This window comes from Homarus americanus, unplaced genomic scaffold (assembly GCF_018991925.1).
Source record: "Homarus americanus isolate GMGI-L3 unplaced genomic scaffold, GMGI_Hamer_2.0 scaffold32929, whole genome shotgun sequence".
In the NCBI taxonomy this organism is placed as follows: domain Eukaryota; kingdom Metazoa; phylum Arthropoda; class Malacostraca; order Decapoda; family Nephropidae; genus Homarus; species Homarus americanus.
This window is the reverse complement of record NW_024737097.1, coordinates 19,475,730-19,500,463: the sequence shown is the minus strand read 5'-3', so window position 1 is coordinate 19,500,463 and position 24,734 is coordinate 19,475,730. Positions and strand designations below refer to the sequence as shown.

The 24,734-nt window shown below is 36.3% G+C and overlaps 1 protein-coding gene across 1 annotated transcript; it reads left to right on the top strand.

Annotated features, from left to right (window-relative positions):
• Positions 1-222: 222 nt before the first annotated feature.
• Positions 223-24,111, top strand: LOC121873281 (2-oxoisovalerate dehydrogenase subunit beta, mitochondrial-like). Its single transcript, XM_042376733.1, has 8 exons — positions 223-396; positions 8,927-9,004; positions 10,288-10,490; positions 11,087-11,242; positions 16,257-16,428; positions 18,474-18,619; positions 22,091-22,177; positions 22,667-24,111. Exons 1-8 carry the CDS (start codon positions 261-263, stop codon positions 22,805-22,807), a joined length of 1,119 nt encoding a protein of 372 aa, XP_042232667.1. The 5' UTR covers positions 223-260; the 3' UTR covers positions 22,808-24,111.
• The last annotated feature ends 623 nt before the right edge of the window (positions 24,112-24,734 follow it).

Genomic DNA, 24,734 nt, shown 5'->3' with positions numbered 1-24,734 from the left:
TCTCGGTTTAAGTAACGTCCAAGGAAGATAATGTTACTAACTTACCACGAAAACTTATTCATATATATTTAAAGGCAGATGACCCAAATGAAAATCTAATATCATGATTATTTGTCATTTTTTTGCTCAGTTAAAACAGATTTGGTTCGTTTATGTTACCCTAAGAAAATATTGATGTGGTGTTCGTGGTATTTATGTCAACATCATCACACGTCTGGTGAGTGAGCCAGCCAGTGGTAAAAGCTGTCTGCACCGGGGACATGAAGCCGCTGCTCCAGTTACCGTTATTGAAGAGGGCTTTAAAGCCGGCGTTGGCTTCACCTGTTTGTAATATATTGGTGAATAGACACTCATCACATTTTACCTACTTTCCTGACACCGTGCCAGAGTCTTCAGGTAAGTTATTACGATGAAACTTGAAGGAGTAAAGAATAAGTGGCTGCTAGGCTTGCCATTATCACGTTGACACAAGTATCTGAGGCTCCTGAGAATTGTTTATCAGCTGTACTAAATATTTTGAGATTATTTTTAACATTCAAGCTATTTTATGTTATTAAAACGTGAAATGTCTGAAAAATAAAAGATACCCGATTTTTAGATTTCTATGTTGATATTGGATAACTTATCAGTGAAGGTCGTACCAGAGAGAACGGGTCCCACTAATTACCCAAATGTAGCCGCAATGAAGTCAAATAATGGTCCTACATGAATAAATCGGACTGCCAATCACTTCTCGACTGGTATTTGGTGTCACGAAGTCACAAAAAATTGGTAAACTTAATTTAATCTGAGTTAATAGATCAAGTGCATGTACCTAACCTAACCTAACACAACTCAGATTAAATTAAGTTTACCAATTTTCTGTGACTTTATGACACCAAATAATAATCGAGAAGTGATTCACAGCCCGATTTACGCTTGTACGACCATCATTTGACTTCATTGCGGCTACATTTGGGTAATTAGTCGGACAGGTTATGACTAGTCCAGTAGTCTCCCGAGAGGCCCAGCAAGGGCCACACTCCATGGATCTTGTGTTAGTACAAGAGCCAACTGGAATACCCATAGAAAACTTGCAGTGTTCGATAGGGTCACCCTGGACAACACCTTTCTCACATCCAACCCAAGCAAGTATTGATCATGAGTTAGTGATGAGAAGTGAAGAGGATAAGTTTCATTAATATACTCTAATAATAACAATCCTCCAAGTTCCAACTGTTGGACATATCAACATAAAAGATAAATGTTTCCTTACCTTATGGTAAGGTCAAAAAGTGCACAAGGAATACTTTTCGCATAAGATCACTTGTGATTATCTATTACTTGGAGGCGGTTGACTAAGTTTCTCGAAACTATCATATTGAATTCGTATTAATAAATTTAAAAAGGGCTTATGTTTGTTTTATGTTAGATATGAAAATACAAATTCGGTACAGGGTAACTATTAATTCAGGTTAGGTTAAGTTAGGTTAGTTTGGTTCATTTTATGAAGGCTGAATTTTATTGATGAGCCATCTTGGAAACTTTTGGCAACTGCTAACATTCCTGAAGTACCAGATACTGCTTCATTCTATATCATTATTCATAAAAAAAAGAACATAAGAAAATAAGAGTCTGCAATAGGCCGGTTGGCCTGTGCATGGCAGCTCCTGTCGAGAGTTACCCGTACTACCACTCTCTATCATCCATGAATCTATCTAGCCTCCTTTTAAAATTTTCCAGCGTTCCAGCACTTACTACAAAGTTGCTAAGCTTGTTCCACTCGTCCACCACCCTATTTGTGAACCAGTTCCTTCCTATCTCCCTCCTAAACCTAAACTTATCCAACTTAATCCGTTGCTACGAGTCCTATCCTGCTTAAATACTTCTATTATATCTCCCCGCACTCTTTGTCTTTCTAGGGAATGCAATTTTAGTTTCTTTAACCTATCTTGATATGGAAGGCTTCTAAGTTCCGGAATCATTTTCGTCATTTTTGCTGCACCGACTCCAGTGAATTGATATCCATTCTATAATAAGGGCACCAGAACTGAACAGCATAATCGAGGTGCGGCCTGACTAGCGCAAGATATAGTTGCAATATGACCTCTGCACTCTTACTACTTACACTTCTAGATATAAAACCTAATTATCTGTTTGCCTTATTTCGAACATTAACGCACTGTTTTCTAGGCCGTAGGTCCGGGCTTACAAGTACCCCTAAGTCTCTTTCACAAGTCAACTTTCTGTGTTCGTCTTGAATACCCACAAAATGTTCTATGCCACTGTTATCTTAAAAGTAGGTTTTATTCTCGTACGGGAGATATATATACAAAGGGACCAAGAAGCTCACTTCCGCACCACAAGGACTGGCAGTCTTCACTCTACATGTATTACTGTGCGCTGGCCTGTACAGATGCCAGCATTCACAAGTTGAATACATACAATGTAAATATGATAATTTATATACATAATATGGTGCATAATAAATGGGAATATTACATAGAATTAATACATGTTCTGTAATACTTTACTATACATAATTAATGGAGTAATATAAGGGTACACAGCTTAAGGTACTACTTTGTGTCCATATCATACAAACTTCACTAGGTGATGCGCTCCTTCTGCATCTTCCGGCCCCGAATCTTGCTGGCATTCTTCACAACGAAGGTCTTGGAAGGTAGCTTTTTCCAAAAAAGACCAGATTCGTCCATGTTAAACACCTGGTCGTCGGTGTACTGTCCTTCCTCCATAATCTCACGTAAAAACGGAGGAAATTCCCTAGCCACAGCACGGTCAGCACTAGCTTCTTCACCACCAATGTTTATATTGGTGATCTTGTTCTGCATCTTAAACCTCTGTAACCACCCAGAGGAAGCATTAAAGGGTTTGGGCTCTGTAATTCCCATCTTTCGTGACACTGCAACATACAGTTCACGTGCGTAGTCCTTAACAGAGCGCGTGTCGACCGCCATGTTCCGTCGCGCCTGACGCACCAAGTAGCTCACAAGTAATTTTTCAGTCTTGAGAAGCATCTGGTTGTGAAAATACTTGATCATAGAAGCACCTGTAGACTTAATAATAATAATAATTAACGGTTTATTGAAAGAGCTTGGCAGCCAGAAGGCTGAAAATATACAGTTACATATTTGGGGATCTTGTGATCTTCATGTGCTCCTTTATCTTGGCTGCATCCTTCTTTATCGTCTGGATCGTAGATTCGTTCACACCATGCTGGCGCGCCAAATCAACCTGTCTTGTTCCTTTCTCTAACTCTTGGATGATCTTGTACTTCACCTCGTAGCTTAAGGAACATCGTGTCTTCTTGGGCTTAGGGCGGCTGGGTCCAGGTAAGGAAAGGTTTCTCTCTGGGGGCGGTGGTCCGGCGGAAGCCATTTTACAGAACAATGGATGCACGGTTACACGGTGTGGCCTAGAGGGATGAAACTGCCACGGCTAGGTCAAGCGTCGTCTTTCCTCCCTCCCTCCCTCCCTCCCTCCCCCGGGTGGACACGTCATATTACTTTAAACCAATTACAGCTAGCAGCTGAGGGAGGTAGGGATGCATGGCCAATACGTCATATGACGTCAGTGATAACGCAACAGAGACATGCACTGCGCAACCTTACCGCGCGGCTTGGCGAGGCGGGAGCAGGCGGGTGGGGCGAATCTAAAAATAGCGTCGAGCCGGACACTCCGCGTAATGGGGTACACGCACCGCGGAATGTGAGCATCCTGAGTTCCGGCAGGGCACCGCGTAAACGTGGAATGTGGGACCGTGTAAAGTGAGGGTTGACTGTATAGCATTTTTTCGATCTCTTGATGGTTCTCCCGGCCTCAGTAAAGTGTCCTAAGTGCAAGAACGAATGTAAATACAGTATCGTCAAGACCAACATACAGTGGGGTATGCTATAACGAATCTAATTGGTTCTAGAACCTTGTTCGTTATAGCATTCGTTTGTTATAGGATTAATCCGTTCTAGGCCCCCAAATACAACCACTTAACACTGAAAAATATAATATAAAATTGTAAAAATTGTAAAAAAGTGCATAAATATGCATCTAAACCCCTGAAATAAAGAATATCATTAATATTTGTAATAAAAAAACAATAAATTAGAAAAAAATAATTAAATAATGTTCGTTGTAGGAGTTTCGTTCATTATAGCATTCTCAATTTTATAGGTAAAACCGTTCGTTATAGGAATATTCGTAGTAGGATCCGTTCGTTACAGCATACCCCACTGTATGTGGCATTGTGGTAACTCCAACGACGAACGAGAACCAGGCCAATAAGGTAAGAAATAAGTGATTCCATCATATGGTGAGAGTCAGTTAGGTTAGGTCAGGGCAGGTTTATGTTTTTCTATTTTTTTTTTTTTTTTTTTTTTTTTTTTTTTTTTTTTTTTTTTTTTTTTTTTTTGTATTCGCTTAGCCATTATTATTTTTTTCGGAAAATGTTCCATGAAAAAAAAATCTAGGCAATTTCCAACAGAAATGAAGGTCATGATCGGTCTAAACACACAAGTACACTTGAAAAATATATTTATGACTTTCTAACAGAGTTGGGTGCGCTTATACAAATTTACCTAAAATATTAATTGTTTACACAGCATACCAGTATAGCACCTTGATAGTACCGCTATATACTGTGTGATAGTACAGTAGAACATTATGGTACACCTGGCTTACGATCCGCCATTTACATCAGCTGGTGTAAACAAACTGCCAGTGGCACCAACAACACCACGCGGCCAGCTGCGAAACTATGGGTCCATTACACTGTCGGCACACAGCTTAGACTTAGACTGTCATCCGCTTATTGACCCCCCAGACACTGAACAAGCCTACATGGCAATTTACTAAACCATATGAGTACAATAATAATGTAATTGTGTATATATTCAATAAACTGCCATTATGTATCATTAAACTGTCATTAACCCTGTAGTGTATGTGAACTCACAATCTTAAGCGCTATCATAAATTTGCGTAGATGGCATCCATATTGTAGTACCGGGTAGTTGTCTGGCTGGCCGCCTGGGTTTAGTGACGTTCTGATCGGTTGTTTACTGTGCATCAGCTGTTGGAAATGGCGTGTGGTGTTGTGTTGGAATTTACTAATTTATTTTAATATCTATGTTAAATAAGTTTACCAAACATGAATTTCAGTAGGAAATATTAGCGGCAGGCCACGGGAGTTACGCTAAGTGATGCACAGTGAGTATTAGGCAGGCTGTTCCACCTGTTTACCAATCTGTGGTAAAGCTTCACATTTTATACTCGGCTTGTAAGTCGACCTTTGGTTTTGGAGAGATTTTTTCAAGCTTAAAATGTCGACTTATACTCCACAACCATCGGTAATGTGGCAGAGCTTGGCCGCTTGAAATTTATGAAGTAGTGCATAAAATGTATTTCTTGTGCACTTTTCTGCCTGCCCATGAGGTAAGGAAGCATTTGTAGTATCGTCTATGGTGATATGTCTCATATTTGGTAGTTAAGGAGAGGCAGTAATACAGAACACTTGGCACTATACAGAGCATTTCCGGGTTTGAGAGATTTTCAGTATTAAGACGAATTATCTTACCCTGAAAAAAAATTGCACATCTAGGGAATTTTTCTGGGCGTTGGCGAATGTTTCCGCATCTCAACTATGCACCGAGTACCGTTGTGATAGCTGTTTTGGTATCACATTAATTGTTTTAATTAAGTTCTGGAAATCTTTAAGTGTCAGGGCTGTTTTTCCTTCATTGTCGAAGCACCTATATACACAGATATAATCTGAGAGAATAAATTATGAATTCTCTCCAGGGAGTTGTTGTGACTACTCTTTGAGAGGACACTTCAGTTACATATTCTTCCCTGTTCAAGTGGTAAGGTTCTACTACCTTCTCTGGGTGTGAGAATCAGCCAGTTGTTTGACCTGCACTCGACCTCTGAGATAGTTACAAGCTCAGCCGTGTATTATCGTCAACAGGTTGAATCATTGTTGAATAAGTTGGTGTTATTCATTTGGGTGAATATTTACGGTATATAAAGCAAAGGTGTTGTTACACTGTTGGTATAGAGGCTTAGCTGCAGTTGGACAGACACAGCAATAGTGTATTTATTTATGCAAACACTATTGTACACATACAGTATTATACTGTACGTGTGCAATACTGTTTGCATAAATAAATACAGTACCGCTCTGTATATTGTACTGTAGTGTAAATAAACAAAATATACAACAGTACTGTGCTGTATACTCTGTATTGTACTGGCAATATGATGATACTGTACAGGTTGGCCTGCCTTTGTCCTGTAGCATCTACTGTAGCAGGTGTTGCTAACTGTCACTCTCCTCTACCTCCATGAAGGAGGGATTGTATATGCACCCTCTACACACTAGCCTACAGTAGGCATATATACACTGTCCACTCTGATATGTACAGTACTGTACTGTATGTATGATACTTTCACACTTGCTGAATATACAGTACTACTGTACAGTACAGTATACATAATTTTAATCACTTTTTGCATCTTAACACTGCTTTAACAGTATTCTTGGCTGATTGTATCCTGTTACAGTACAGGCTGTAATGTACAGAACTGTAATGCACAATACTGAACATATGCAAAATCAGTAGCAAGTGAGTGAACAAGCTTGTATAATGGCAGCAGACAATGAACTAAGTATGTCGTGATGCTAGAAATTGAGGAGGTGGACTGCGAGAAACATAAACCAATCATAGGTCTTGCTTGTAGGCACATGGTGCTTGGCACATGTCTGTGCATGATGCAATCACTCAAAAATTCATTCAAATCTCCGGAATGGAGAGATTTTTCTTGGAGTGCTAACATTTTATTATTGCATCAATGAAATGAAAAGTTCCGGGGATCGAAGATTTTTACTAATGATGTTATTACAGTACTGTACAGACTACTGTATTACTGTACTCATCATTGACTATTTTTACCCCCCAGTGCCACTGATTGATGTGAGTGCATATTGTATAATCCATCAAATTAAAATAAAAATCACACTGAGTATTGTATATTTAACCCTTAGGCCCCGGGTGACGTTCCAGAACGTCCGCCTATTCCCACCACTGTTTAAATGTCCAGCGCGGGTTATCAGGTTCCAGTGTGACTATTTGCCCATCACGCCACACCTCGGCCACAGGGAAGCTTCCTGAACATAATTACCTACTTTTGTTTGTTTCATTTTCATTGTTTGTCTATTTTATCATGTTGTGTCAAAGTATTATTGCTTAAAGTAGTGAACAGTAGATGCATTGTAGTGTAGTGTTGCTGCAAAATAATGCTATGATTATGTTAAAAATGTATTTATTTATGGAACTATTATTATTTTATGCATTACTTGCTCTACCAAACACAAAGACAGACAGGCAGACTGGCGACCGACTGGTGAGCGTTGCCAAGCACTTTTTATGAAAAATAATGCAAATAAAATATTCTAAATGAATTATTTATAGCAAATAATTAAGATCAATAAATTTATGTATTATTGGCCACTTCAAACACAAAGGCGAGCTTAAAATATCTTAAGTGCGTAACGACCACAAGCGTCGGCTGTCAAACCAGCATGGTCTCCTTATCTCCCCCCTCCTCCCTCCCACCATGCGGCCAGGGAAGTTTCTAGAGGGTCAATAGATAGTTTTTCTTACTTATTTTTGTTTTTGTTTTATAATTTAAAAAGGTTAAAAATTGTTTTGGGAAAAGTTTTTTTTTCGGGGGGGGGGGCTGCCAGCAGCACCCTAACCCTGGGCTTAAGGGTTGAACTTGAATTTTATTAATTTCTGAAGTATATCTTTGTTTGTATTGTATACATCAGCCATTGTGTTGTGCAGAACATAGTTTTGAAGTTATGAGTCGGGAGGAATTTGTCAGTGATCCCCCTCTTTTTTTTTTAAATTTAAACTAAAACAGTTGCCTCTCACCATTATGTCATAGGTTCAATGCTGGGTTGGATGTTAGAAGGTGTTATCTGCCAAACACCACAGTTTTTCTCCAGGTTCTGTGGTTTCATTCTGTGTTAATACTGAAATATGATGGTCATGACAAAGAACAAACTGACTGCCCAGATGTCTAGTATGCTGACAAGTGGGGAAAATGATACATTAAAACAAGAAAAAATTACATAATGATGGGATAATCTCCTAGTTTCAGTAGTATGGGGCTATGGAAGACAAGAAACCGGTACTGGCAATACTGTACAGTACAGTATAATTACCGGTAGGAAAAAAAATTTACAAGGAGAAACTGTACACTACCTAACCCATTCAGCTTAACCTAAGTGAACTTGCTCAATATATTTAAATTCTTCTCTTTTTATTGACATAAACCAGATGTTCCCAATTTTTTTTAATCTCTGCAACATTACCTATACAATAGGAGGAAATTATCAACCCATCTAAATATCACATGGAAAATATCTACTGGTCTAATTATGAAACTCCCCATGATGAAGTGTCTCACCAGAAGTAGATTCATACACTTTATTAATACAAAGGCATGATAGTTTACCCTAATACATACTGTACAATACTGTACTGTGAGAGGAGTGATAATTTTTTATAGTTTATTGATTTGATGTTAAGAATATATAAACTCCAAAAATATAACTGGACAACTAATAAATCAATATATTTCATTTTTAGTTTACTATATTTAACTATATGATTTTTAAACAGTGCCCTTGAGTTTAGATAATTCCTGGTACAGTACTGTATACAGTAGTATATATAATTGGTTGATACTACAGTACCTGGCCAATATTACTTAAGTCTCTCGATTAGTCACCTAGGTGAGTTTAAAAATGGAGTTTATAATGAGTCCTCTTTATTTTTTTACATGCTTACATTCAATAGATTTAAAGATAAGAATACAGCGTAGTAATACAATACAGTACAGTAATTTGATAATTTCTTTATTTCAGGTGAAACACAGAGGTTGAACCTGTTCCAGTCCATCAACAATGCTCTAGATACTGCTCTGTCTACAGATAATACTGCAGGTTGTCTTATGATCATTCTAGAAGTTATAAAAGTCTCTCTCTCTCTCTCTCGTTGAATTATTAATGAATTATTAATTAGCATCCATGCTAATGTGTTGGCTCAAAGCCACAGTCCGGCATGAGTTTTTCTTGTCATAACTTGTGTTTTATTGCTTCCTGTACATATTTCTGAGTGCCTGTATCTTAAAATCATGCTTATTTACCATTATACTTAAGGATAGTTTGAGTTATGATCAAATTTTTATGCAAAAGTAGGGGTCAAAATATATTTGCATAATATTTTTGTGGGGTTAAAATTCATCCCTTTCTATGGGTCGTTTACTGTGAAAGATAGCTGTCCGTTACAGTACGTGCTTGCGATAGACTTTACCAATAAGCTCCGTTATCCTGGGCTTGCCTACCATACCCCTAGATTCTTTTTTTATGTTGCTTCTGTAAATGAAGAGCAGAACCTCATTCACTATACAGTATATGGTGCTTTAAATCTACAAATACTTCATACAAATGAAGCCTTACAAATAATTTTCTTTTCATTTGCATCTGTTAACATCACTCATGGCATTGTTGTCAAGTTAGACTCGTCACTGTTAACCTATTTCCCTAGACCTCTCAATACCTGGCCGAGCTGTGTGCTATGTTATGGTTATTTTTCAACTAATAACTTCAGATAGATCTACATAACTTTCTTAATATTTTGTACTCATTTACATGCACACTATCGGAAGGTCAAAAACACGAAGGGAAGAAACAATTCTTCGTCTGCGAAAATTAGCCCACTTAGCAGGGAAGGGGGAAGCATCATCAGGAACCCCCATTGCTCGGGGGTAGGCAGAGGCAGCGTCCCAAAAGGGCTTCATTGCTATGAAAATTGTCTAGGCTAGGTGGCCAATGTTCCTGAGGCTTTATGTACACAAACTTGTATAATTTTTACTACCATAATATATTGACCACCTGTGGCTTGATGAATTCTCTGGTCTGGTCCTAAGGTGTTGTATTGTAGAGGTTCAACCTGTATTGTTCTCAGCATCTTTCATGAAGATTATGTTAATACAATTGCCCTTTATAATTTAGTATTTATCTGTATATGAATTAAGAGGATTTGCTGTAGACCTTATGTCATAAACATGGTTTCAGAAATCACCTTACAATAAAATATATTTTGTACTACACGTACTTCCTTGTGGAAAGACAATTGATCTTTATTGACTTGAACTTTTAGGTAACTACTAATTTAAGGATCAAAAATGTATATTAGATTACTCAACAAAACTGTATGATTTCAGTGGTGTTTGGTGAGGATGTTGGTTTTGGAGGAGTGTTCCGGTGCACCATTGGACTTCAAGATAAGTATGGCAAGGACCGAGTGTTCAACACACCACTTTGTGAACAAGGAATTGCTGGCTTTGCCATTGGAGTTGCTGTTGCAGGGGCCACTGCCATTCCAGAAATCCAGTTTGCAGACTACATATTCCCTGCATTTGATCAAGTATTTATAAATTATATACAATACAGTTTATATAATAATGTGAAATTTTGTATAGCATTTTACACTAGACTCCCAGAGTTAATAAATTAGAGAACATATTCATAAAATGTAGTTCATACATTTGTCAGTAAATAATGTGTTTCATGATCTTTATGTTCCAATATTTATTCATATGGGGTGGATTAGGGGATCTGTACCTGCCATTTAAGAGTTATAAAAAAAAATTCACTTCTTTATTTTAAATTACTCCAGACTATAATATCTAATTTTAAGACAGAACGTAGCTCACTTGTTTCTTATAATACATTTCAATATTTTCAGCATTAAGCAGAATAGGAATAGTGAAATAAGTGATATGAACTGATATGATACTACACACCTTTATTAATATAATTTTATACAGAGAAATACAGTTCAGTACTGTACACATATAATAATTCAAAGGATGGATAAATGACTGGATGAGGGAGGTATGTTTTGTCTTTTAGTCAAGGTCAACTTGCGTTAAAGTAAGTGGGTAAAATAGAATTAAATACTGTAATGGAGTTGTTATATAGATTGAAAGAATTTATCTAATTAAGTTATTTTTTCCTCAGATTGTAAATGAGGCAGCAAAATATCGCTACAGATCGGGCAACATTTTTGACTGTGGAAATTTGACTTTCCGAGCTCCTTGTGGTGCAGTGGGTCATGGTGCTCTTTATCACTCTCAATCACCAGAAGCATACTTTGCTCATACCCCAGGACTCAAGGTATGACTCAAGGCAGTGTTCTCTAGTTATCTGTAAGTTAGGTTTTTATTTGCACTCACAGCAATTAAATAATTGAAGATTCTTGTGTTCCTGACACTCTACATCTGAAAACATACTGGTACTGTTAACTACCTAATAAGTAGCTTGATGTTAGTGACTGAAGTTTCATCTAGTTGCATTAAGATATAAGATGTGAATATCTGAATGAGTGTAGGACTACAGTGCAGTAAAAGCATCTGTATAAGGTGCAGTATTTATTTATTTATTTATTTTTATTTTATTTTTTTAACAGAGATTAACCTACCCGGGCACAGATCACTGACCCACATCGGGGCCGAAAATGTAATAATAATAATAATAATAATTAGTTCATAGTAAATAAAATATATAATGAAAAATACAAATTAAAAATAACAATAATAACAACAACACTGATAATAATAATAATAATAATAAAGAACCATAAAGAAATACAAAAATGAAAAAATCAATAGTGAGAAACAATATATGTATGTTGTGTTGTCAAAGTAAGAGAAACAATTGAGACCCTGCAATTGTGTGTAAATGAGGCAGAAAGTCAGATCAGCAACCTGGGACTTGGTCACAATTTTTGTGATGCCATATGGCAGCAGGGTCTACCATTAGACAATACATTATGCTCCCAATATCTTCCCAGGTGGTAGTAACTTCCTGTTTGATAGCTGCCTACAACCTACTATAGTGCGTTTTTTCTCGGTTGAGAAAAGGTGCCCCGCCCCCTCCTCAAGAGTTACAGCTGATTGGCTGTTGCAAACCTGTCCGATTTTGTCCCGAAATGCAGTAAAGCCTCCGATAACAACGTGTTCGACCAACAACTTTTCACATATAAAACCCTAGTTAATTTAGGACCCAATTATATTTACGTCCTTATTTCATTCGTATTTATGACCAAAATATAATAAAAATAAAATAAAATTACATTTTCATATAAATAATAACTAAATCCTGATATGAATTATAAACAAAAATTACTGTAAAAAAAATTAAGATCACCTTGCACAAGAGGCTACCTTGCTAATGAGTGGTAAACAACAGTCGGAGCTTGGCGGGCCTTTTGTTTTCACGCATCTGGAACTGGAGAAAAACTTTCTCAGGTTTCTTACAGCATTTTTGCATCCCTATTCAGCATGAGCAAGAGAGAAAGTGATGGTAGTGTTGTTTCAAAATCTAATAAAGTGTATAAGCTTAGCCGAGAAACTAGATGTGTTAAAACGATATGAAAAAGGTGAGAGGTCTGTGGATATTATATGGAGCAAGCAATGAACATATTTTCTGAAGTGGATCCAATAACAGAACAAAGCATTAAAATATAAAAATATTCAAATGATCTCTACATAAAGATGTACAGGGTGTCCCATAAGTTTCCATACATATGGTTTTTAACATTGGATTGGTCGGCGTGGTCCTGTGGAGTGGCCTCCCAGATCCCCAGACCTTACCCCACTTGATTTTTACCTTTGGGGTCATTTGAAGGCCATGGTGTATCAGGAAAAGATACAAAACATAAATCATCTCGAGCAACGTATCACCAACGCCATTACAAGCATAACTCCAGCTGTGCTTGAACGTGTTCTTCAGCAGTGGAGGACACGCATTGAAGAGTGTTTTCAACAGATTGGTAGTCATGTAGTGCATATTATATAAATAAAAGTGGATTTTCATATAAAAAGGTTTATTTTTCCTATGTATGGAAATTTATGGGACACCCAGTATAATGAGAAAAAAAGGCAGCTGTGCAAGGTTCTTTTGACAGCTTTATTATTCGAAGGCCTAAACCATCAAATTGAGCATCATAAGCAGCTTCAACATCAACTTCAGGTTCAGTAACAGTTTCAGGAACAGGTTTATGGAAACCTACAGTTTCAGCCAGCGTTGAACCTTATGACTTCGTCATCTGAGTAAAAACTCGCACAATATTCATTGGCTGTCCTTATGTTTTAGACTTGCCACCATTGGTGAGTAGAATTTTTGTTTCACATTTGTAAATATTATTTAAAACATATATGAACAGTAAATAAGTGTTGCTTTCATATTCATATGAAGAGAAATGACGATATGTTTTCTCATGTACGCACTTACTGTACATACGTTGGCATTCCCAATCGTCACGCTTTATTTCTTTACCTGAAATATTACCATGGTGATTGCAGGAGGTAATTTCTGTACCTATATCAGGGAGGGGAAACTGTGAAAATTTGTTAGTGTTTAATAAAACAATGGCACTAATTCAGTAATGAGTGTATAACAACTTAATGTGCCTAATACTGTGAGAATGTAAACAAATGTTATGCATTTTTTGGGTAGTGCCACACAAGTATCCCAAGACCTAAAAACACTTGTCACTTAACCTTTTCACTGCGTGTCACGCACTTGTCATTTTATTCTGGCTACCGTCAGGCCATTTTATTCTGGCTCCCGCCAGACGAATTTATTCAGCTTAGGGTAACCTCCCGCTGTGAAGGGGTTAAACCAGGGTTGGAAAAATTCATGATTTTTCTTTTCTTTTTTTTTAATACAAAAAATCGATTTATTTGATTTAAATTGGATTTTTTTTCATTTAAATCGATTTTTTTTTTACTAATTGCATCAAAATAGTATTTTTAAACCATAAAAACAGTATTTTTCAACCAAAGCTTATTCAGGATAATAAACAGAAAATTGGCATTAAGATATTTATGCAGTAGATGTACCAATGGAATTTAACACAATAATATTCTTTTTGTAAAATAAAAGAAAACTGGTAACATATCTTACATTTGAGTGCACAAATCCAAAGGTAATAATGAAATTTAACATAAATGCTCTTATAGGATTACAGTGTTTCAAAAATTAATAACTTAACTTCTTCAAGTCAACAGAATAATATTCTCATTTTGTAAAAAAAATAATTCTGGTAACAAGTTTATTTTCTTACATTTGTAGGATTATGGTGTATTAAGAATTACCGGTAATAACTTCAAGTCAACACAATATTCTCATTCTGTAAACTACAAAAATAGTTCAAAACATTTAAATTAGCATAGTTGAACATTGAAATGCTTATGTACTGTGACAAGCTTAGATGCCTTTTCCTGTCCTAGGCGATTTATTACCTTTGAGTGTACAAATCCTTATGTGGAAAATGTTCTCTCAACCCCTGCTGATGATGCAACAGCTGTAAATAATTGCCTAGGAGCATCCATTACATTTTCTGTCATATCATTGGCAAAATACTGCCACCAAGCAAGGGGTGAGAGAGATTTTACAACATCTTTACCAAAATAGACCTCTTTAAATGGTGCACTTCTTCCATGGAAGGACATTAATGTTGAAAGGAAATGTGGAAGAGACTCGCACACATACTGTTCTGCAATGTCTTGCTGCTCAGGAGTCAGATGTCTGCCCTGATACCTAGGATCTATCACATTAGCTAGAAAATGGGCAGGTGTCAATGCTACTTAGATTTTTTTTTTCAAAATTATCCATATCCTTCTTTTCTGTTAAATACTCCTTAATATCAGTTTTCAGTTTTACCCAGATTTCTACAGCATCACTTAATAGGGTATGTTCTCTCTGGACACAGTCCAATGCCACAGCAATAGGCTTAAGTCTCTCTAAATAGTCTTCTGCAGTTCTTTTTAATGCCTTATCATTAACTTTCCTTTCAATTTTCTTATCAATGTCTTCTCTATTTTCCTTGCACACTTTGACAAGGGTCTCCCAGTTCTTTAAATAAGATTCAATATAATCTGTCACTGTGTTCCATCGTGTGTCTGATGGCATTACTAGCATTGTTCCTCCTGCTCTTCTATACAAAGATCCTGGGATGTGATGGTTTCTGAAGTACTTAATGATTTCAGTAATGTGCTCCTTAATGTTCTTGATTTGCAGGTCTTGTGAAAGCAAATTTAACAGGTGTGCAGAGCAACCATATGTTATAATGGATTTATCTTGTCCGAATTCACTTCTCATTTTTGCCATATTAGCAGCATTATCTGTTACACAGCTTACTGTGCATCCAAATTTGTCTTCACACTTTTTTGTAGCACATTCAGCTAATTTCAACAGATATTCAGCTGTGTGTCTTGATTCTGTGTCTATAGAGTCAACAAGATAAATACGGTTGTCCGCTGTTAAAGTTATACATACTATAGGCTCATTATGGACATTACTCCATCCATCCATGGCCATGCAAACTGTTTTCCCACTAAGTTCTTCTGAATAATTCTTAATCACTGAATCGTAGGCTTCATCCAAAAGAGACCCTCCAATTTGATGTCTATTAGGTGGAACATATCCTGTTGCATATATATAATTAGCAACTTGCTGATCCAAAGTGACTTTTTCAGACTTAGTAGTTTTTATCACAAAACCAGTTATGCTTCTTTGTTCCATAGAACTATCCCTCTTATCTCTCTTAAATGGTGAGGGAAGGCTTAGGTAGGAGTGTATTCCATGTAAAATTACATCCATGCTGCAAAACATCATTTAGCCACACCACAGGTCTTACTTTTACTTAATATCCTCTTCACCACTGATCGGCTCATTAGCTGCTTGGGTGGTCGGTCACATCTCTGTTATGCACTGTTGGCAAGTACTGGGCATGCACTGGTTCCTTAATGTCCTAGTTTTTACCTCTTAGAAAAATGCATCTTAGTAGGAATGTGTTTTAAATATGCTTTACTGTCTGTAATAAGTTAAATGTACTGTAGGTGTAGGAAAATGGGATAAAATAAAAAAAAATAAAAGAATGAGGAATCCTAAAAAAAGTGCATTGTTAGAGGTGGTTAGCATGGAATATTTTGCAATTTTGCAAGGTAGAAAATGAAGCAAATGGATGGAACTATTTCATAAGATTTTGCATTAATAAGGCATTGCAGCAATAAATATTTTGTTTTAGAGGTCTTATTACCATACACATCATATCCTAAGCATTTTTGTTCTTTTAATTTTTATTTATGGAAGTGATTTAACCAACTTCTGTATTCTTTAACAGGTTGTAATACCCCGAGGACCAATCAAGGCAAAAGGACTGCTGCTCTCCTGCATTCGTGACAATAACCCCTGCATCTTCCTTGAACCCAAGGTTCTGTACCGCTCAGCTGTAGAAATGGTACCCACCAAGGATTACACCATGCCACTTTCATCTGCTGATGTTCTAGTAGAAGGTGATCTTTGTTTCTTGATAGTTTATGTTCAAATGTTAGTGATTAATTCATTTTCTATTAGTTTGACTCATAATATTGCAAAATATAAATTTAGAGGTTGTAATAAGTTTGTATTTGTGTCCTTGCTAGAGATATTATTATTATTATTTTTTTTTTTTCAGAAAAAAAAAATATTTTTTTTTAATAGATTTTTCTTATTTCCAAGTTTGTAACTACCATATTTGGTACATTTGATTGAACTGCCTCCTTTTCACCTTTCCATCTGTGTATGATTGACAGGAATATTGATCAATTTGGAATTCCATTTTCTGTCCACCAGTACATAGGTTAACAACCTTCTGTCTTTTACCTTGTCGTGCCTGTGTGTATACTTGTGAATTACAGGGGGCCCCCAAAATTCGCCGCGGGGGTTAGGCTCCCAAAATGGCTGCGAATCGCCAAATCCGCAAATAATATTTGCGGACCGGGGAGGGGGGGTTGTGGGTACATTTTTACTCGTGTACAAAGAAATGTATATTCCCTTTATGTGTTTGCCCTTAGGATGGTTATTTCTTTTACCTGTAGTACAGTATATGTGTGTGTGTGTGTGTGTGTGTGTGTGTAGATACTCACACAGATACACACACACACACACAAAACACATACAATTAAATAATAATTGGAAAATCCTCTCACAAATAATCAGAAACAAATTTATTAAAAATGTGAGTCTACCCACATGTTCATGCTCTATTAATAAAAAGTAATACGTATCTCCCTTAGCTAGAATCCCTCAAACCCGGAACTCTCCGATAGCTGGAATTGAAATTTTCTCGGAAAATTGTTCCCAAAACCGTAATTTTCTTGATAATTCAGGCTTTGGGAACGATTTTCTGAGGGGGCACATTTTCTGGAACCCCAAACCGATACCCGGAAAATTCCGAGGATGAGGGATATTTTTCCGGGTTCGAGAGATGATGTAATGGGCAATTTCTGGAACTTCCTAGAACATTTTTCCGTTACCCGGAAAATTTGGGAAAATTCCGGGTATGACAGATTCGTCTCGTTACCCGGAAATCTCTCATTCCCGGAAGTGATCTGCACCAATTGTTCCGGCTAACGGGGATGTCACTGCACTGTAATAGAGCACGGACTTGAGGGTAGACTGTCACTTTTTTTAATAAATTTGTTTCTAATTATTTGTGAGAGAATTTTCCAATTATTATTTAACTGTATGTGTTTTGTGTGTGTGTGTCTACACACGCACACACACACATATTTACAATACAGGTAAAGGAAATTACTGTCCCAGCCGCGAAAATGCCGGCAACTTTAAAACTACCCACAGACATTCTTGGGTACATCCAGGGTGTCATCTGCCGCGAATAACCAGAACCAAAAAAAAAAATCCGCGAACTTGGGGGCTCCTTTTTTTTTTCTTTTCTAAATGTCTCCCATTATCAACCCTTTCTCAGCCAACATTTTTATCGAGTATCTTTCCATCTTTTCATTTTCTTTCTTTTTTATTCCCCATATTTCCCCACCATTCTTTCCATTTCCTTCACCCAATTATTTCATTAAAATCCTCCATCTCTATCACTCTATCCCGTGTATTGAAGCTTATAGCATCTGTTCTTGAGCTTCCTATTACCATCCTCTTTCTTCTCCCCTTTTCCATTAACCCATGATGCAACTTTAAGTACCATCACTAAACAACATAGCCAGACCCTTTCACTCCAACCTTTTCAGACAGTTTACACCTTACAACCCTCATCACCCCACCTCCTCTCCTGTGCCCCATCACCGTACATGAACCCAAATCATTCAAATTTCTTTTTGTCTTTGTAGTTTCAGTCGCTTCTTTTTATCATTGTAATTACTGTATATTAAAATGTCCGAGTGTTATTTTCTTTTCTTGTTTCTAGGAACTGAATACAAGAAAGTAATGTTACCAGCACTGACCATCTGCATACTGGTATATATATCCCCTCTTGGGGCACACTTTGTATAATAAATCAAAGGGATGGAATAACTTAATGTATCAATACAATATTGATAATCCACAGGTGAGGATGTGACACTTTTAGCATGGGGAACACAAGTCCATGTGCTAAGAGAGGTGGCAGAACTTGCACGTCAACAACTGAATGTGTCCTGTGAAGTGATAGATCTTGTCACCATTCTACCATGGGACACAGAAACTGTTTTTAATGTAAGTAAGAAGCTTTTGTGTGTTAGTTGAATGGGCGAATCACCCACATTATAGTAAAGTAAAGTAACTGGATTCTTATTTCCATATTGTTTTATTTATTGTTAGATTATTTATTGGTAGGTGGAAAATTCTGGTATAGTATATGCAGTAGGCTATGCTATCAACACGTTAGGTACAGATCTCTTGTCGATAATAAATTTGGGCGGATAATTGATGCCATTTAGTAGTCAATTAGTAACACAAGAACCTAAATACACAGTGAAGATTTCAGCACATTACTGTAACTTTTAAGAACATTCATTAACCTTTAAGAAGTGTGATGACACTTCCTTGAACAATTTCTTGCATCATTTTAGCCATTACATTTGTTCTACAGTATAATCTTTCATTGCCTTGGGTTTGGTGCTTGGCAGATATTGAAAATGAAGTTCATGCATTCCTGCAACATTTCTGCAAGTTAAGAAAGTGATTCTGTGCTTGTACAGGATTGTGTAATTCATTGTTGAATTATACTCGACAACAGCTACAATCAGTGTAGGCAAATATCAGAAACAGGAAACTGCTTTATCAGTAATGTAAAGTTATTCAGGAGAGAGGGTAGGTGATGTGCCAGGTTTTAAAAATCTCTGATGTAAGCTCTGGTCATGGTGAGATAGTTACAGTATCTGACATGTGAGATCACAGTGGCTGTAATCATGGCTCTAATATTGGATGAAGGTAGGAGGTTAGAGGTACCTTACATACATGTTGCTGCTATGTCACCATTACTTATTTATTTTCAAACTGATGAAATTATCTGTTACTCATATACTGCTGTGTCAAACTGTTGATCTTGTTCCATGCAGTGATTTATGCTTGGCCATGTTTGTTTTGCTGTGAGCACAGAATTTCAAAACTTGTTACTCTGCTTCTTGACTTCATAAACTTTTATTAGTTTTTGTAATATTTTAGCCTTTTGCATGAAATTAACCTTTTAATTGGCAGTTAAGGATTCCTTACTCCACTCCCATGTGTGCTAAAATGAAATGCAAAGAACATGAAATGTCTGTATTTGATGGCTGCTGTCCTTACAGCTAACTTGCACTAATGAAGGCTGTTGTTAAAGGGTTAAGAGTAATATCACTTGGTCTTTTCTTGGAAGCCAGTGTTAGGGTAGGATTTCTGAACAATGCAACATTATAGACCATACGACATGATTGTGTGCAGGAGAACATAAGAATTAACCCATCGAGTGGTAGAGGTCTCTCAGCTGGCATTAGCCAAAATAAAACACATAAGTGCAACACTATTACTTTAAGGGTTAAAGCAGTTAAACTACCAAAATCATGCTTGAAACATAGTGCACACTTTCAAATTGAAACTGTGTGGAATCTTGAATTTCAGATTTTAACTTTTACTGTACAGTACTGTCAATCATTAATATTTGGAACGTTTTTATGCTTTCTGAATGAAGGTTGATTCAACATTTTTTTTTTTTTTTTGGTGTGTGTGTGAAGTTAACCCTTTTTGTGCCATTTTACCGCTTTTTCAATCCATTCATTATTGATAAGTACAGTTGGCTTCACTCCTTCATTTACCACTTAGCAGCATTGCCAATCATCTCACTCCCTGAGATGTGAACCCTGAACTGTGAAATGTGAATTCGAAGAATTCACTAGTGAGTTGGAGGGAGAGCAAATGGGTGTGTCAGGATAGATGGGGTACGAGGGGTGAGGAAGGAAAGTACATATCAGTTGGGAGAGATTGCAATGCAGAATAACGCTTTGACAATAGGGGTGTCCTCAGCTGAGTGTAATCATCTAGAGCTAGCCAGATGTAAATAATGAAGTTACAAAAGGATGAGAGAGGGATGATTTCATGTTCTAAGTACCCCCAGTAAAGTGTTCCTTTGCAAATGGATTATGGATATGCTTGAATCTACATCTTATAGAACCAGCAAAGTTTTGTTTAACCCCTTGACTATGAGATGGAACTTTCCAAGCTGAATAAAATTGTCTAGTGGTAGCCAGAATAAAATATGAGAAGACATCATACTGAAGGGATTAATTAGCTGAAAATCTCAGCTTTCTTTTTCTTAGTGTCATTATATTTGACAAGGGAGCTGCCTCACCTCACCCCATGACACCACACTTGATCTGAGTTTTCCAATGTCACTTAACTATGTATCCTCTATATCTTCCATGTAGCCTTGTATTCATGTTCTTTATAGTGTGACTTGTATTCACTACTGATGAGGAAAACCACATGTTTTAATATATAGTTTTTTTAACGTTAGCATGAATTAATACATTTTGTAGATACGGTACTTACAATAAGTATGCTATGGATAGTGTATTTTTATTTATCAGTGTTTGACTAGTTGTTAATAGTGCTGGGTTAGTACAAAAATGTGGGTAATTTAAGTTTTCTGTTAGTTAGACTCTGGATAATCAAAGAGTTGTACAGTATAGTACTGTATTAGTTTACATTATATTGTGTAAACCCTACAGTTGTCTCTCACTTACACACTACTGGCCTTCCCAGATTGCTGTGTTGTAGTTTTGTCTTATAGTTGTTTTCTTTTATGATTTTTTTGTCCCCTTTCCTGTTACAATAGTAGATTTTAAATTTTTTTGCTTTCTTACATTTTTGTCAATGGGTATTCAGTAAACCCCTGCTATATCGTGGCTCACTATTACGTAGCAAACTAATTAGGTCAGGGACACATGTGTATATTGTGGTAGGGTATTTGAATTATTGTTGTGTAAGACAGGCCCAGGATTCATGACCCCTCCTTCCCTGGTTTCACTACCACTTTCTTGTAGCTGAAGATATAATTGTGCCTAACTACAGTATACTATTTCCATGCCAACGTGGCCCATTAGCCACTCCCCTCATCTATTGATACAAATAGCTGAAATCATTCACATTTTGGTATCCCCGATATGTAACATTATTTTAGATAATAACAGGTCTGCTTACCAATTAGTTTGAATAAATGGACAGCTACATGAACCTTTTCTATGAACCAATCAGCTATTTTTATAGAAGAGGGGCGTGGTTTACGGGCCAGGTTAACATTGGAATACTGTACTATAGTCGAGTTCAGCTAAATCACAGAATCTAAAAATAACCTCAGAATTGACTATTGAGATTCATATTTATATGATATCATACATTGATCACTTGACAACTGTTTCATGCTTAATTGATTTGTTGTGATGTGTTATGTATTTATGATTTTTTAAACCTAAATTTTTATCATGAAATAATTTAAAATTTTATCATGTACAATATAGTACATTAATTCTGAAAAGTTAATGTTGCATGTATTTTTGTTCATAACATATTTTATAAATTTTGGTATGAAATTTAACAGCTGTTGTTCTTTTAGCGTAGAGTAAATATAGGCATGTTGTATTTATATTGTATTGAGAATGGAATATACTTGTTACTACATAATACCAATAAACTGTGAATGTTGTGTTTCAGTCTGTAAAGAAAACTGGTCGACTCATAATTGCTCATGAAGCACCAATAACGAATGGATTTGGAGCTGAACTTGCTGCTGCTGTACAGGTATGAATAAGGATGTAATCTGGAGTACTGGTAGTGGCATTAATAATACTGTATAAGTAGAAAGCAGCAGTGTACATGAATGTGGGAAGACAATGGCATCAAGTGGTTTTGGGGACTGGATTTGCTACTGATGGTTGATGCTAGTGTGTGTGTGTGTGTGTGTTAAGTGATCGATAAACCAGATTTGGGGATGTATCATGTTTGATATTAGCCAGATACATTTATGCAACATCTAGCTGTATAATCCATCAGCCATACCAGTGGTATTTTAAGTACCATTAATTGTTGCAGATGTTGCCTTCTTGACCAATTTTTTATAATGAAAAATACCAAATTTAAGACTTGTCTGTGTACTGTATTTATGATACAATAATTACTTCATGTTATGATTATTTATTAAATATCATTTAATATTGAGTACTGTATAAAAAGCCTTCAAGAAAAGAGTTATTTTACTGTACAGTACTGATTTTTTTCTTTTTTCTGCAGAGTGAATGTTTCCTTCACCTAGAGGCACCAATAGAACGAGTGTGTGGTTTTGACACTCCTTTCCCACACATCTTTGAACCGTTTTACTTACCTGACAAGTGGCGCTGCTTTAGTGCTGTGAAGAAAATCCTTAAATATTAGGTAGAAAAGTACTGTATGTATTTTTTTTAATAGGTTATATTAAGTTCTAAATTGTATATTTATCTAAAATGAACTGTATAGTACTGTACAGGTATTTGTTCCTCAATTAAAAAAAATTGCTTTAATACTCTGATTGTTAATTTTTGAAATCAGATTGAACATATTGCAGTAGATTTTCTTCCAACTGTAAAGAAATGATTATTTGAATGTGGTCCAATATTTTTGTTTTCTAAGCTGCTTTAACCACCAATAAACTAAGGACCACAGTTATTGAGACTTTTGTCATGATTGAGTTAAAATTTCATGCTCTGTATTTACACACACACACATTCTGCAGTATTCAGTGAGATTCTAAATACAGTTTCAGAGCAGATGTCTTCTCTTATAATTATATTAAAATCATAAGTATACTTTGGTGATTTATACATGTTCAGGCAAGATGTTATGGATAAGATGAACACACCTACAGGTGAGAATTATTGGTACGTACTGTTAATAATTCATATCTCAAATTCTTAGCCATTTGGCATGTTCAGCGATTCTATTGGTACTGCCTTTTGCATTAGTAGGCTGCAAATGGATCCAAACAAGTAAAAAATAAGTTGAAATTGTATCCCATTACCTTCCTGAACAAGAATTGTCCTATTTATGGGTTCATCATCATCACCACCATTCTTTGGCAGTTTTACATCCTTACATGGATTAACCATGGTTACTTGATGGTAGGGTGGCAAATTTGAAACAAATTTATGGCTGGATGCCCTTCCAATTGCCAACCCACGTATACGATAGGAAATGGGTATCTGGAATTGATGCTTCATCTACATACTAGTCTGCTGTCTTGCCATGTTATAAACTCTTCTGTAATCCAAATAGAGCAAGGGTTAAGGTTACTCTCATTTGCTGAAGATGTGATGTCAAAACTCAGGGAGGATGGGAATACTGTATCGTGCATTTCTTGTAAAGGCCCATTAAAAGTTTTTGTGCCCGTTTCTTTTGGAGTTAGGATATTTTAACCATAATGCAAAACAACTTATTTTAACCATAATGCAAAACAACTTAGTGTGTTACTTGGCATATTATTTGAAATCTGATTATGTGATAAAAGTTACAGTAGACTTTCAGGTCACAATCCCTGTTAGGCATCATATAGCTGAGTTATGTATTGGACATGCTCATGAAAAAATTAACTTAAGATACCGTATATCACGGCCTATAAGGCGGCGGGGTGCATAAGACGCCCCCCCCAAATTTCCATTTAAAAAGTAGCTTTTGAGCTCTATTTGCTGTATAAGACCAGTACCCCAAATGTGACACTTACCCACTGACTCAGTAGTCCTTTACCAACCATCCTTGATTTTTTAAAATAAGGCCAATTCACTTCAAGTAATGTCATCAAATTATACCCGCTGGTGTAGTGTAAACACTAGTGACGTCACTGAAGCGTGTTGGGAGTGTTCCCTCGTCTCGGTGGTGTGACTATTTATACAACATGTGGTTCAACAGCAACCACCGTATTCTAATTGTGGTGTTTCATTAGGATTTGAGTGAAAAAGGTTACCAGTATGTACTTACTACATACATTTATTACACAAATATATATATATATATATATATATATATATATATATATATATATATATATATATATATATATATATATATATATATATATATATATATATATATATATATATATATATATATATATATATATATATATATATATATATATATATATACTGAATATACTATGTACAAAAAATGAATGTTCAATGAATTATTTATGGTGCATTAGGGTACTGGTCACTTCTGATGGGCTATAAATAGCCTTCTTTATCTCCCCTACATCTCACCCTGAGCCAGACGGAAGGGTCTTGGTAAATAACATGTTTGCTTATTTTCCATTTACTTTAAATAGATTTAC

Bases quoted from the DNA above. Each gene is read 5' to 3' on its own strand.
- LOC121873281 (XM_042376733.1), top strand. From the start codon at position 261: ATGAAGCCGCTGCTCCAGTTACCGTTATTGAAGAGGGCTTTAAAGCCG. The intron at 397-8,926 runs GTAAGTTATTAC...TCTTTATTTCAG, and splicing joins CACCGTGCCAGAGTCTTCAG to GTGAAACACAGAGGTTGAAC. The intron at 22,178-22,666 runs GTATGAATAAGG...TTTTTTCTGCAG, and splicing joins AACTTGCTGCTGCTGTACAG to AGTGAATGTTTCCTTCACCT.